The 14136-nt window shown below is 36.5% G+C and overlaps 1 protein-coding gene across 2 annotated transcripts in view; it reads left to right on the top strand.

Moving 5' to 3' along the window:
• Nucleotides 1-14136, top strand: part of ephb4a (eph receptor B4a) — a 39296-nt gene that overhangs the window by 23120 nt on the left and 2040 nt on the right. Inside the window, exons 5-16 of one of the 2 annotated variants that reach the window (XM_042725119.1) lie at nucleotides 4529-4684; nucleotides 5597-5932; nucleotides 6020-6144; nucleotides 7403-7571; nucleotides 7800-7896; nucleotides 10519-10583; nucleotides 10689-10802; nucleotides 11315-11562; nucleotides 11666-11881; nucleotides 11987-12136; nucleotides 12933-13126; nucleotides 13877-14035. In XM_042725119.1, coding sequence (XP_042581053.1) covers nucleotides 4529-4684; nucleotides 5597-5932; nucleotides 6020-6144; nucleotides 7403-7571; nucleotides 7800-7896; nucleotides 10519-10583; nucleotides 10689-10802; nucleotides 11315-11562; nucleotides 11666-11881; nucleotides 11987-12136; nucleotides 12933-13126; nucleotides 13877-14035 — 2029 coding nt within the window. Of the gene's footprint in view, nucleotides 1-4528; nucleotides 4685-5596; nucleotides 5933-6019; nucleotides 6145-7402; nucleotides 7572-7796; nucleotides 7897-10518; nucleotides 10584-10688; nucleotides 10803-11314; nucleotides 11563-11665; nucleotides 11882-11986; nucleotides 12137-12932; nucleotides 13127-13876; nucleotides 14036-14136 lie in introns of both variants that reach the window. The other variant, XM_042725118.1, reaches the window with a different exon arrangement.

Raw genomic sequence — 14136 nt, 5'->3', positions numbered from 1 at the left:
ACTGCCATTTCAGACAAATTACAAAAACGTTCTTTTTATCAAAGGGCAAAATCACCAGTCTTTGATCGTTTAATGTGACATGCTCACAGATGACAGATTAATTGCCTTTCTGGTAAATGTTAGTCTTCAATGTGCCTGATATTTTGGGTCACAAGATCTCCAGTGTGATTGCATTTATGACTGCCATCTTTTGAAGAATGAATAAGACCACAGTGACATAGATTAGACAAATGCTAGCTTTAGAAAGTTTGGGATTGGTAAGATTAAAAATATTATTTTTATTTTATTTAAAGTGAAAGTGAAGTGAAGTGAAATTTATTTTTAATGTTGGAAGAAGTCTCTCAAAGGCTGTATTTAAGTGCAGTGAAATAATATTGTAAAATATTATTACAATTTAAAATACCCTTTTTCAATGTGAATATATTTGTAATTTATTCCTGTGCTCAAAGCTGAATTTTCAACATCATTACTCCAGTCTTCAGTGTCGCATGATCCTTCAGAAATCATTCTAATATGCTAATTTACTACTCAAAAAAACCCAAAAAACATTTATTGTTATTATCAATGTTGAAAACAGTTGTGCTGCTATATCCAGATTATTTGCTGAGAAAGTTCAAAAGAACAGAAATTAGAAATCCTTTATAACATTATAAATGTCTATTATAAACGTGTCCTTGCTGAATAAAAGTATTAATTTTGTTATAAAAATTAATCCCACCCAAAGCTTTTGAAATAGTTTAAATGTATGCTTTTGATTATGACAGAAAATAATTTCATCTTGTGCCTCAATTTGTAAAGAAGGCACATTTACATTAATTAATTTACAATGGAAGCCTAGTAGTAGGCAATTATACAGCTCTGGAATAAATATACAGAAATTGTTCCAAAAGTAGAGCTAAACAAAAACAGAAATAATTGTAATGCAGCTAGGTTCATCTGTTCATCATCTTCAATACAACTTCATGCCCATAAAACTAATTTTAAACCCCCAGGCTCGCATTCCAATGTAAGTTCATGACTACAAACACGTTTTCCTTAATTTTTTACAACTCTCAGCACTCAAAATGATTTTCTGCGGTAATCAGCAGCATATGTTGCATGTGTGTAGGTTGACCGGGAAAAAGATTTACCCGGGAAAATTAATTTAAGGACACAACTGATCTACTTTAATTCATGTAATCGCCATCTCTCAGTGGAGTGGATCAGTCCAAATCCTTCCAGGTTTCAAATATGTCTTCAGCTCGTTAATGAAGTTTTTTTTTTTTCTTTTTTTTTCTCAGTTGGTGGGGTTCATGTGTGTGTGAGTGTTAAAGGCTGTACTCGTCTGTTAAACACTAGTGGGTGGGGTGTGTGTGACCCCTGGAGTTCACACACACACACACACGCACGCACACACACACACACTCACTCAATGACTTACTCAGCATTCATCCACTCAAACACACTACATCTGCTGTTCATCCCTTTCTTTCACACACCCACACACACAAAGGCAGCGCAAAGCCATAATAGTGGCGCCTGCGGGCAGGGATGTGTCCAGTACAAAGGCCCTCTAATGACATGACCAATTAGGTATGGGCAGAGAGAAAAAGAGAAAGACAGAAAAAAAGAGAATCCTGCAGTTTATTGGGCAGGTGAAAGGCCGAATGGAAAGTGTGTGGTCACGGGGTCACAGGTGAAGGACTGTGAAGCCAGACAAGAAGTGTGTGTGGGTGTGTGTGGTGAACAGTACTAATGACTCCAATTAATCACAAGCAGATTCACACATGTACAATCTCTTCTTGTTAATTCTGAAACTACTGCAGTAGAACCGGTGTTGGTATGACACAGTATAAAAGTTTGGGGATGGTAAGATTATTTTAAACTGTTTTTGAAAGAAGACTGTCCTGCTCACCAAGGCTGCACTTATTGGATCAAAAATACAGTGAAAACAGTAATATTGTGAAATATTTTAGCAATTTAATAGCTGTTTTCTATTTGAATATATTTTCAAATCTAATTTATTCCTGATGCAAAGCTGAATCTACTGAACAGTAGTGTTGTAGTGTTTTTGTTAACTTGAAACCAGTATGAATAATGCATTATAAAGGTATTTGTGAGGTGCAACAATGAATAGATAAGTATTATGATATATTATAACTGTAGATCTTGCAATGCATTATAAGATGATTGCAACACATAATTAATTCATTAAAACGACTTCCATAATGCCTTGATATATATATATATATATTCGTGCAATGATATATATATATTATATATATATATATATATATATATATATATATTTATGTATTTATATATCTCTGTGTTTTCGCTAATCACATTAATAGTATCATACACTTTCCGGAATACGTCTTCCTAGCTTTATTTAGATGGAATTAGTTTTCTAAACAATATTTAATTAAGCTTGATACTTGTCATTTGATGCACATATTTTGATGGGTTTTTGACTCTTTATAGTTGTTACTGTAAAGGGAGTTTCTGTTGTCAAGATCTAGGTGTTATAGACAATCATGTGTTCTCAATGTGAGCCTCATGAAACCCAATTAATTAATTATGCAATTATACAATTATGTGTATAATTAAGGAAAGGAATTAAATAAGATAAGGATCGTACCTGACGCTGCTCTGAGCGGTTTCAGCGATCACACACGCTGTATTGATGTCATTTTCTTTTAACGTCAGCGGGACTGCCAGCAGGGCTCGCAGGACCACCAACCCAGAAAGTTTACAAAAAAATGGTTCTCCAGGCAGTTTAACAAGAAAATTAGCTTTAGTTATAGTATTCAACAAAGGTTTAAAATAAATGAGGAGGAGAGTTGTGAAAACAATAACAGCGCAATCACACACATTCCTATCTGGACAAGATTAGTTTTCTCTGAGGACCCTCTGGTAATAAAAAAAAAACACAAGTAATTTGCTCAGTAATATTTTCCTGGGGTTGTGCAAGAAAAACAGATGTTCAATTTGGATGGGATTAAAATCAGTGTGTGTCTATGAAACACAAATTTGCCTTGGGCAAAGGTACTCAGAAGTTATAAGCGCTACCGTTCAGTAAGATTTAAAGTCAGTAGGTTCTTTTTTTTGTATTTTGTTTTTTCGGCAAGGAGGCAATAAATTGACAAGAAATGACAGTGAAGTCATCAACAATGTTATTTTTTCAAATAAATGCTGTTCTTTTGAACTTTCTGTGCATCAAAGAATTTGGTTAAAAATATGAAACAGCACAACAGTTTTTAACATTTCTTGAATCGTCTTATAAGAATGATTTCTAAAGGATCATGTGACACTGAAGACTGGAGTGATGATGCTGAAAATTCAGCTTTGAATCACAGAAATATTTCAATTTTAATAACATTTCACATTATTACTGTTTTTACTATATTTTTGATCAAATAAATGCAGCATTGGTGAGAAAAAGAGACTTCTTTAAAAAAAAAAAAATACAAATTGTACCGATCCCAAAATTCTGAACAGTACCATAGTGTACCATTTTGTTGAAAAATTGTATAAATTCATAATTGATACATTTCTTAATCTGTCCATCCGTAGTACACATCCTCAACACAAGACACTGATATGGATGTCAACAGTAACATCTTTTTTTGTGTCTCTAAAACCACAAGAGGCCTGAAGATCTTTATCCTTCAGCGAGTAAATTCACAGACATTCATTATGGAAATGATTCAAATAACACACACACACACACACACACACACACACACACACACACACACACACACACACACACACAAACCAGTGTAAAGCCACTTTAACAAGGAGGATAATTCAGACCACATGTTTTGGTCTGAGTGAAACTGATGTTAATCAGATCCAGATGTGTTTCCATCAATAAAGGGCTTGTGGAGAACTGATTATGAAATGAAACTGGTCAGGGAAACTTGTCTGTATACCCGTCTTTTCCAGTCTCATGAGACTCTGCTTTGCTCGTTCATGTGTGTCTGTATGTGTGTAGTGTTGTGTGTATGTCACGTCAGAGAAAAGACTACTAAAGTTTCATGGGTGACCTATATGCGTGTGGGTTTTATCCGCTGAAAGTCTGTGTTTGCGTGAGGCTATAATCAAGTGACTGAATAGCTAAACATGCAGAAGAACATGATCGTATTTCATATCATACACAGGACTTTGCGACACAGAGATTCAGAAGCGGTTTAAATTCCAAATCAAACTATCATCAACTGAAATAGACACCGGAACATGTTTAGATTTGTTGTCTAAATGATTGTTTAAATGTTGACGCAAAAGGACAAATGAGGTTTGTGCTTAAGACAGCAAGTTCTTGAGAGAGAGGACAGAATGTATGTGTGTTTATTTGATGGGAAAGTGTTTGTTTAATGATAATACAGCACTCATTCCCACAAAACCTGTTGTTTCTTTGTTGTACTGAAAAGACTATGGTGGTCCAGACTGGTTAACGCTGGTTAGTGCTGGTTTAGCTGGTCAAAATACAACACACCCTACTGTTTTTTTTTATGTAACTTTTTGTCTCATTCTCTCTGTCCAGCGTGTCCTGTGGGTCATTTTAAGATGGGATCTGGTCCTGGCCCGTGTTCTGTGTGTCCTGACTCCAGTCACTCAGGAGAGATGGGTTCTGCCTCCTGTGTGTGTCGCCCTGGTTTTTACCGTGCCCCTACCGACAGTCCAGATACACCCTGCACACGTGAGTACAGCTCCTTTCTCTCAACCATATAAAGACTAATGGATCATATTTAATATGCAAATTTGTAAGGCCTCTCAGTTATTAACATGATCAAATCTCGTTTTACACAATCTACTATGACTTCAATCTACTACGTCCCTAATAAGTCCCCTTTCAGGTCATGATTCAAATATCTTTTTACTGTGAAATCTTTACAGATTTTTATGAAACAAGTATAAGAATACATTTCATACTATTAGAAATATTTCAAGGTTAACATTTCCTGAAGCAGCCTTCATTTTTAGATGTTCAAATGTGAGTATCAAGTATGCCTTTGAGGAACTTTTCTTAGTTCATCTCTCAATCAACATTGCATTATCTGTTTTATATGTTTTACCACACTAAAAACTTCAGAGCTTTGACCATAAAACTAAGCATTTAAACATAATCTTGGGAAATAAAGGTTGACAACTGATATTTCTATGTATTTTATGGAAGTAGTCTGTTATACTGAAGCTCTCATTGATTTACATTGCAAGCTATCAGAATTTCATCTTATAAATATCAGCGTTTGCACCAAATGTTTTTGCTCAGTTTGGGCTTCTTAATAAAACTGTGATGATTTTTTCCCCCTCCATGAAATAAGCTATAAAAGCCTGATGCATCAAATATGATATTCAGCAAAAACACATGAAAATAAACCTTTCCATTTAAAAAAAATATATTTTTCTGACTATGAGTTCATAAGTCAGGCCTAAACTCCCCTCTCTTTGTCTTCTAATTCCACACTAGTCTGCTTTCCCACTATTTGTGCTCTACATTGACCGGGCCGGGTTTTTTTATTTTTATTTTTTTGCTTTATTACAGATATGTCATGCAGATGAATGAACTGTGGCAATAATTCAGACGTCCTTTGCTTGTTGTCCTTTTCAGGTCCGCCCTCGTCCCCACGCAACCCTGTTCCCCAGGTCAATGACACCTCTCTCACGCTGGAATGGAGCGAACCGTTAGACAGCGGGGGCCGTTCGGACCTCACCTACAGCGTGGAGTGTCGAATGTGCTTGGTCCCCGGGGCCCCCTGCATGCTATGTGGGGACGGTGTGAATTACCGCCCTTCCCAAACTGGGATCCAGGGCCGGCGTGTGAGCATTTGGGGTCTCCGACCTCACACCACCTACAGCTTTACCATAATGGCCCTCAACGGGGTCTCTCCTCTGAGCCAGCAGGGGCCCGCGGGGGAGACCATCAATATCACCACCAGCCCCAATGGTGAGACAGAGAGACAGTGAAAAGGTGCATATGAATGAAAATTGTTGTTTTAGTTGAGTCTGTTAATTGCTCGTGTGTGTTGTGTAGTTCCTGTGCTGGTGTCGGGTTTAAGGAAGGGCACAGCCACAGAATCCAGCCTGACGCTGCACTGGAACACACCGACCCAATCACACTACAGGATCCTACAGTACCAGCTACGCTACTGTGAGAAGGTAAACTACTGGACTATACTACACTGTACAACATTACACCATACTAACTTAATTGTATTGAATGTGCACTCACAGGCACTCTTAAAGGTATATCTTTTAAAAACTGTATTTCCAGATAATATAGTATTAATGAAATAAAAGGGCAGTAAATCTAACGATTAGATGTTTGATTTCTTTAAATATTTTATTAATCTTTTAAAATGTGCATTACCATAAATGTGTCTGAGAGAAGAAAAAACCTACTACACTAGTCTATATTAACACTACACCATACTAGAAGTGTGCTTAACTGTATTGAATGTGCACTGGTAGTGTACTTCAGATCTTTAAAAAATCTAAATCTATCTTTATTTATTCTGTTCTGTTTTGAATTCTAAAAGTTAAAAAACTAAAGTGTCAAATAAAAGTATGTTAAATCATTGTTTAATAATATGTTGTTGAACTGTAGCGTGTAATTCGATATTGCATTTAAAATAAATATATTTTAAATGTACCAAAACATATTATCTTTATTTTAAATGTGTACTTACAAATATATTTAAATACACAACATGCAAGTTTCAACAAAAATGACATTAAAATATGTTTAAGTTTAGCATAAATTCTTGTCATTGCATTTGGAGTCAAGGGTGATAGAAGTAATTATGACTTTTACATATGAAGATGTACTTAAGTCTTTTAAAGTGTGTCAAAAAGCACTCTTAAGTTCAGCTAATTGTATTTAATAAAAATTTAAAGCTAATGCTTTTTTATTTAATTGCAATTAACATTTAATTTACTGTCCTAAAACATTACATTCAGATTGCACTTATGTATATTCTTTAAAATAAAAAATAATAAGTAACAGCAAGTAAAAGCAATACATGTTAAGTAATAAAAATAAGTGCTTTACTTAGACACTTTACCTCTTATTGGTAAAAAAATTGGTATACGGTAAAAAAGAGCACACAGCATTTACTCAGGTAAATGTGATTTCTCATCACTGTAATTCAGTATTTTTTACCTCCATTTTCTCTGCTCTCTTCTCTATTTTTATGACCTCTCCCTATTTACCTGTCTCCATCCTACCCACTCATTCCATCTTTTTCTCAGCGCTTGTGTTTTATTGATCGCTGTCTGTGGCCCAGCTGCTCACTGTTTACACTACAGACCTGCCAGACTAATTAACAATTAATACATTCAAACAGTTCAGAAATGGTACGTGAAGAATCAATCAAATGATTTTAATGGAAGATACTGGTGTTTGTTCTTCTGACAGGAGCGTGGTTCTGAGGAAAACTCCTGTCATTTTATGGAGAGTAATACCAACGAGGTCGTATTGAGCGACTTGCGCAGGGCGACACAGTACGAGGTTCAGGTCCGCGCTCGCACTTTGGGCGGCTATGGCAGTTTCAGTCAAGCTGTCGTCTTCCGGACCCTGCCTGACGGTAAGAAAAGTTGTTGTCAAAGGCTCCAGCTCGGTGTTGTGGTAATCTATTAGTGCCCAACTTTTAGTGCCCCAGAGTTTTGTTTGAGAAGGCATTTTATTGATTTTTTTCCCTGCTTGAGTAGATCGAAGGCATTTTTTTTTTTTTTTGAGATTGTATCACACCTTTTTCCGTTTTTAAACCATCTCTCTCTCACTCTGGCTGTCTGCCTCTCTCTGTTTTCCTAGGATGATTCCTCGTCTCCGCTGCTTGTTACCGGGATCCTTATAGCCATGGGCATGCTGGTCCTCATCATTGTCATTGCTGCTGCAATCTACTGTATAAGGTACAACAAGAGACCAACAAGAAAAAGTCTGCGTGGAAACTAGAAAGCTCAGGAGATTTCCACAGCTGTCTTTCACACATCCCCTGTCCATTGCATGCTTGCTTATTAAATATTTGAGCTATTTTAATGCTTTCAGCATTACTAAAACTAGAAATCTTAGCAGTGTCTAACACATTTTACCATATTTAAATGTGCTGTTTTCAGTGTTGAGATACTGTCTCTTATCCTGGTGTAATAAGAGGCAACGATAAGTAAGCATTTTGTAGGTTAAGGACCTGAACACTGACTTTGTGACACTTTTTTGTGAAAAATTGCATTTCAAATAGCATATATTTTGTCATCTGATTCAAATAATAGTTTGGGTTTAGGAGTACCTGTTTTATTGAGTAATGAATGATGGGCATTATATGGGAAACCTGTTCGGAAACAGTGTTATGTTTGCTCAAATGATAAATGTTGTTATTGTTAACTAAAACTAAAACATTAGGTTAACATCATTTACTAAAACGAAAACTGAATTTGAAACTGAACAGAAAATATTAAAATCTAATTAAAATATTAACAAAAAGCATAATAGTATATCAATGATACTAAAATGACTAAAACAATAAAAAATTATTTTCTGTAATTAAAGCTAAATAAAACTAAATAAAAACATAGTTACAGCAAATATTAGACATGTTGTCCATGCAATTAACTGAAATAAAATAATTTTAGTAGAAGTACTAAAATTACTAAAACAAATAAAACAGTTAAAGCCAATTAGAAATATAAAAACTAATAAAAATGTCAAAGTACATAAAATTACTAAAATTGTTTTTTTTTTTTATGAATACTGGAATAGTTAATAAATAATATTGTAATAACACAGTAAATGACACACCTCACCTTTACATTAATTTTGCTGAATTGCACTGATTCCTCCACACAGCCAGAGTGAAAAAAAAGTGGTAATTCTGTGTGGAACTAATTAAATGATGTGACAATGACTTAATTTGCCTCTAGCCTTTCGTTTACCAGTTTGAGCTGAAATACCTAATGTACTCTTCCAAAGTGATCAGACTGTCCTAACAGTTATTTCAGCTACATTTGCAGGAACTGAGAGAGAGAGAGAGAGATAAGAGAAGAGTGGAGAAAGGGGAAGTGGAGACAGGATGTAGTAGTCCCACCCCAGGCTCCACAGGCCAAATCAGCAGAACAATAGTCGTGACCCTGGGGCATACACACACACACACACACACACCTATTTAAGCGCAAGTGTACTTACACAATGAACAAACTTTTAACATTCTTACACTCCAGTGGACACGCAAACTCAGATATTGCTGATAAATGGGACGCATATATGCTCACGTATGCACAGTTAAGATTACATGAGCATGCCTGTTTAGGGGTTTACATATATTGTTCACAATTGCACATATTACACATACAAACTTTCGGACCCAGTCAAATGGAGAGTCCCTACAATCAATCTCTCTCTCTCTCACACATACACACATACATTGCGAGCCTCCGGTCCAGACCTGCCATCAGCACTGGGTGGGACAAACGCAGCTATTTTAAGTCCTGGGAAATCAGGGAGAAAGATATATGTGGAAAAAGTTTGTTGCTATTTCAAAGCCCTGAGGTTCTAAGTTAGGTTTTTTTTTTTTTTTTTTTTTACGAAGTATTAACTTTCGTTTTAGATGTGTCTCCTAAAATGCCTTAAGATAAACAAAAGTGAATCTGAATCAACTTGGGTGTTTTTAGGGTAAAAAAAATATATATAAAAAAATTAAAACTGAATTTTTAAAATCTACTTCTCAAGCCAATGTATTTCGTTTTAAGAATGATATTAGGGTCCTACCTACCTTTTTAAGCTACGCCTACCGTCACAAATCAATAAGGTTCTTTGAATACAGTTTCGAGCCATTAGCAAGCATCCAAAACACAAAGAAGAAACGAGAAGGACATTCCGTGAAAAGAGAGAGAAGATAATAACAAGAATAACAAGGAGAACGGGCTAGAACTACTTGAGTAATTTAAGATGGTGTTAGAGTATAATACACTATGAAATGGTTTGAATAAGGACCCAGAGCCTGAGGTGAGAAACAGACACACAAGAAAAGACACAGGAAGAGGAAGAATGGGGTGGAGAAAGGGATTTTTTGTGTGCATTCAATTCATTCTTTGCTCTGAGTAATATGACAACACAGGACAAAAACAAACATGAAACACAACAAGCATAAAGCCTCACACTGTGCCCAAACCAGGCATGACACAACAAGTTTCTCAGTGTCAAGTATTTTCCCGCCCTTGCTAAAAAACTACAGACTGCACACAAAGTTTACAAAAAAATCTGACTCCCAATTGATGCAATCTAACTTTAGCATGTGGCTAAGCTAATAACACAGTGCTCAAATTGAACGAACGATTATTGGGTAATGCATTCTACCATTGAATGAAATGCTTTTAGAATCAACATTTCTTATTTAATCAGCCAAAAACCTAACAGTTTTGCTGTTTATTTTCTGAGTTTTGCATGTGTCACCAGTGTTTATCATCAAAAGAAGTCCTACATATTTGGTAACATTGTGTTTAGATCATAAAGCAGACACTGACTCACTTTTCTGTTCACAGGAAGCAAAGTCATTTCAAAGATCCAGAAATGAATGACAAAAATGGCCAATATCTCATGGGTCAAGGTGAGCACAGCAACACGCACACACACACAAGATCTTATAATTAAGCATTCTGGTTAAGTTCTGGATTTTTGGATTAATGGAGTAACTGATATTTTTCTCTCTAAGGAGTGAAAGTTTACATTGATCCATTCACTTATGAAGACCCTAATGAGGCCGTGAGAGAGTTTGCTAAGGAGATTGATGTCTCGTGTGTCAAAATCGAGGAGGTTATTGGGGCAGGTAAGACACAGTGTGTCTTCTTTTGGACATATTTCAATTTCAGACATAAAGACATATTTAGTTTCAGTCATTTAAAAGATACAACAAAAGCATACTATGTTGAACTGTTAATCTGCTTCTTTGATATTTGACATAGTCACATTATTATTGAGACAGATTGTTTCAAAGCAGCTTCACAGTATCAAACATAAAAATAACATGGTTAATTTTGTGAAATTCATCAATTTTAGCTGTAAAGCAGCTCTACAGAAGACAATAATGTCATTGAACTAAATTGAATGAATGAAAGAATCAGCGTTGTTTCATTTCTGTTCAGCTGTGTCAGTATTACCAATTACGAAAAGTTTAATATAGCTATGAGAGTTCACAAAAATAGACAACAAGCATCCCTAAAAAGTCTTGTCTTGTTGCTCGTGGCTTATTACAGTCGCAACTTGTTAGGACTAAAAAATTATTTGCATGAAAAGATTGAAAAATTCCCAAAGCTGAGTCCCTTGTTTTGCTGTTCTCAGGCGAGTTTGGAGAAGTCTGTCGTGGACGGCTAAGGATTCCGGGTAAGAAGGAGAACTATGTTGCCATAAAGACTCTTAAGGGTGGATACACTGACAAGCAAAGGCGGGACTTCCTGTCTGAGGCCTCAATCATGGGCCAGTTCCAGCATCCCAACATAATCCACCTGGAAGGCATAATAACAGCCAGCTGCCCGGTCATGATCCTCACCGAGTTCATGGAGAATGGAGCTCTGGACTCCTTCCTGAGAGTAAGTATGCACTGGATCTAGTGCTACACGTTTGTTGATGAAGCCATCTCATTGTCTCTCGTACACAAGAGTCTGACTGACATGGATCTTTCTTTCTCTCCAGCTCAATGACGGTCAGTTCACTCCAATACAGTTAGTCGGCATGCTGCGCGGCATTGCGTCGGGAATGAAATATCTCTCTGAAATGAGCTACGTACATCGTGATCTTGCTGCACGGAATATTCTCGTCAACAGTAACCTGGTCTGCAAGGTGTCTGACTTCGGCCTGTCAAGATTCCTACAAGAGAATTCGTCTGATCCTACATACACCAGCTCACTGGTAAGAGCACATGCTTATGCAACATTAAGTACTTCACATGAAAATGCAAGCTGGCACATCTAGCAATACAAACATCATGATTTATTCGAAAATGCTTTTTTTCAGGGTGGCAAAATTCCAATCCGTTGGACGGCACCCGAGGCCATTGCATTCCGTAAATTTACCTCTGCATCAGATGTATGGAGTTACGGAATTGTCATGTGGGAAGTGATGTCGTTCGGAGAGCGGCCATACTGGGACATGAGCAATCAAGATGTATGTGGTTGTGATGTTTGACATTTTAATGCAATTGCATTTTGTTTTACATTAAATTTTACTTTAGATTGAATCAGAGATGCAATAGAAATTTTGTCCACTACATGTGGTTGATAGATACTTTTGTTATTGCCAATAGGTGAAATGTTTTCAGATATTACTTTTTGTTACACTATAGTTAAAAGGTTTGGGGTCAGTAAGATTTTTTTTTTCTTGTTGTTGTTGAATAAATTAATACTTTTATTCAGCAAGGTCACTTTAAATTGATCAATAGTGAGAGCAAAGGCATTTTTAATGTTACAAAATATTCTATTTTACATCTAAAATCCTGAAAACTGAAATATATCATGGTTCCCACAAAATATGATGCAGCTGTTTTCAGCATTGATAATAATCAGAAATGTTTCTTAAGCAGCAAATCAGCATGATTTAGAATTATTTCCGATCATGTAATCATGTGACCCTAAAGACTGGAGTCACGATGATGAAAATTCAGCTTTGAATCACAGAAATAAATTACTATTCAACTTATATTCAAATAGACAATATCTATTTTAAATTGTAATAATATTTCACAATATTACTGTTTTTATTGAATCAGTAATCCAAACAATGCAGTCTTTGTTCAAAAATCTTATCAACCCCAAATGTTGAGTGGTGTACATTACAAAAAAGATGTTTACAATATCAGCCTAATCAGATTAATCATATTTTAAAAGTGCTAATATTGTCATTATACATGTGTTTTTAGTAATATATCTTCCCTTCATTAACCCAATCTGTTTTACCCAATCAGGTGATTAATGCCATTGAGCAGGATTACCGGCTGCCTCCTCCTCCTGACTGTCCCACTTACCTGCACCAGCTGATGTTGGACTGCTGGCAGAAGGAGCGGACGGCACGGCCACGCTTTTCCAACATCGTTTCAGCCCTCGACAAGCTGATTCGCAATCCTGCCTCGCTTAAAATCACCGCTCAAGAGGGGGCAGGGTACGTTTCATATCCATTACAGCCCTATATCACTTATCATTTCAGCTGCTTCAAAAAGCCACAGCAAAAGGTCCAAAAACCACAAAGACCTGGCAAATAAATCTACATGTTTTTTTGTTTGTTTTTTTCAGTGGAAAACATTGCCAGTTGGTTTTTTGATTTAGAATCAGATAAATTCAAGGACACTTAATTTTTTTTTTTTGTTCTGTTGCTTTTGGTTTTATGTTACTGTGTCAACCCAAAATCAATGTTAGACAGTAACAAGATTACTGAAGAATACACTGCTGTGCAAAAGTCTAAGGCCATTAGCATTTTCACACACACACACACACACACACACACACAAAAAAAAAAAATGCAAGCAATGTGATTACAGTAATGCATTTACCCAACAATGCTTGTCAATCAAGAACATAGCAGTTCCTGTTTTAGGTTTAGTGGCATCTCACTCTGTCCGTCATTTCATTAGCTTGGCTCTTGTACACACAGTATGGCCTCTTGTATGTTAGTCTTGCCCCTCCCCTCTCAGCATGTCGGCCTGTCAGTCTGTCAATCAAGACTCAGTATGACCACATATCTGTCCGTCACATTTTGGTCTTTGCCCTCCCCCTCTCCTCAAGGGAAAGCTGTCACAGTTTTCCTCTCTTTGGCAGTCTTTCTACAGCTGTGTTACTGCAGGCCGAATCAAGACATCATCTTAATAAGGACAATTAAATGTGTTTTAACACTCTGCTCTCTCTTGCTCCTCAGACCCTCTCACCCTCTGTTAGACCAGCGTTCCCCTCTGACGCCCGCATCCTGTGGGACTGTGGGAGACTGGCTCAGGGCCATTAAGATGGAGCGTTACGAGGAGAACTTTCTACAGGCTGGGTACACGTCCATGCAGCTGCTCGCCCACATCAACACAGAGTGAGTGAAGATAACGGCAACCTTCATTCAACAACATCTTTCATTTGTCAAATATACTGGAATACAGTTATAATAGACAGCAACATAGTACTTAATTATAA

The sequence above is a fragment of the Cyprinus carpio genome, chromosome B5 (assembly GCF_018340385.1).
Source record: "Cyprinus carpio isolate SPL01 chromosome B5, ASM1834038v1, whole genome shotgun sequence".
NCBI classification, from domain to species: Eukaryota; Metazoa; Chordata; class Actinopteri; order Cypriniformes; family Cyprinidae; genus Cyprinus; species Cyprinus carpio.
The sequence above is the reverse complement of the archived record's forward strand: the minus strand, read 5'-3'. Positions and strand labels throughout refer to the sequence as shown.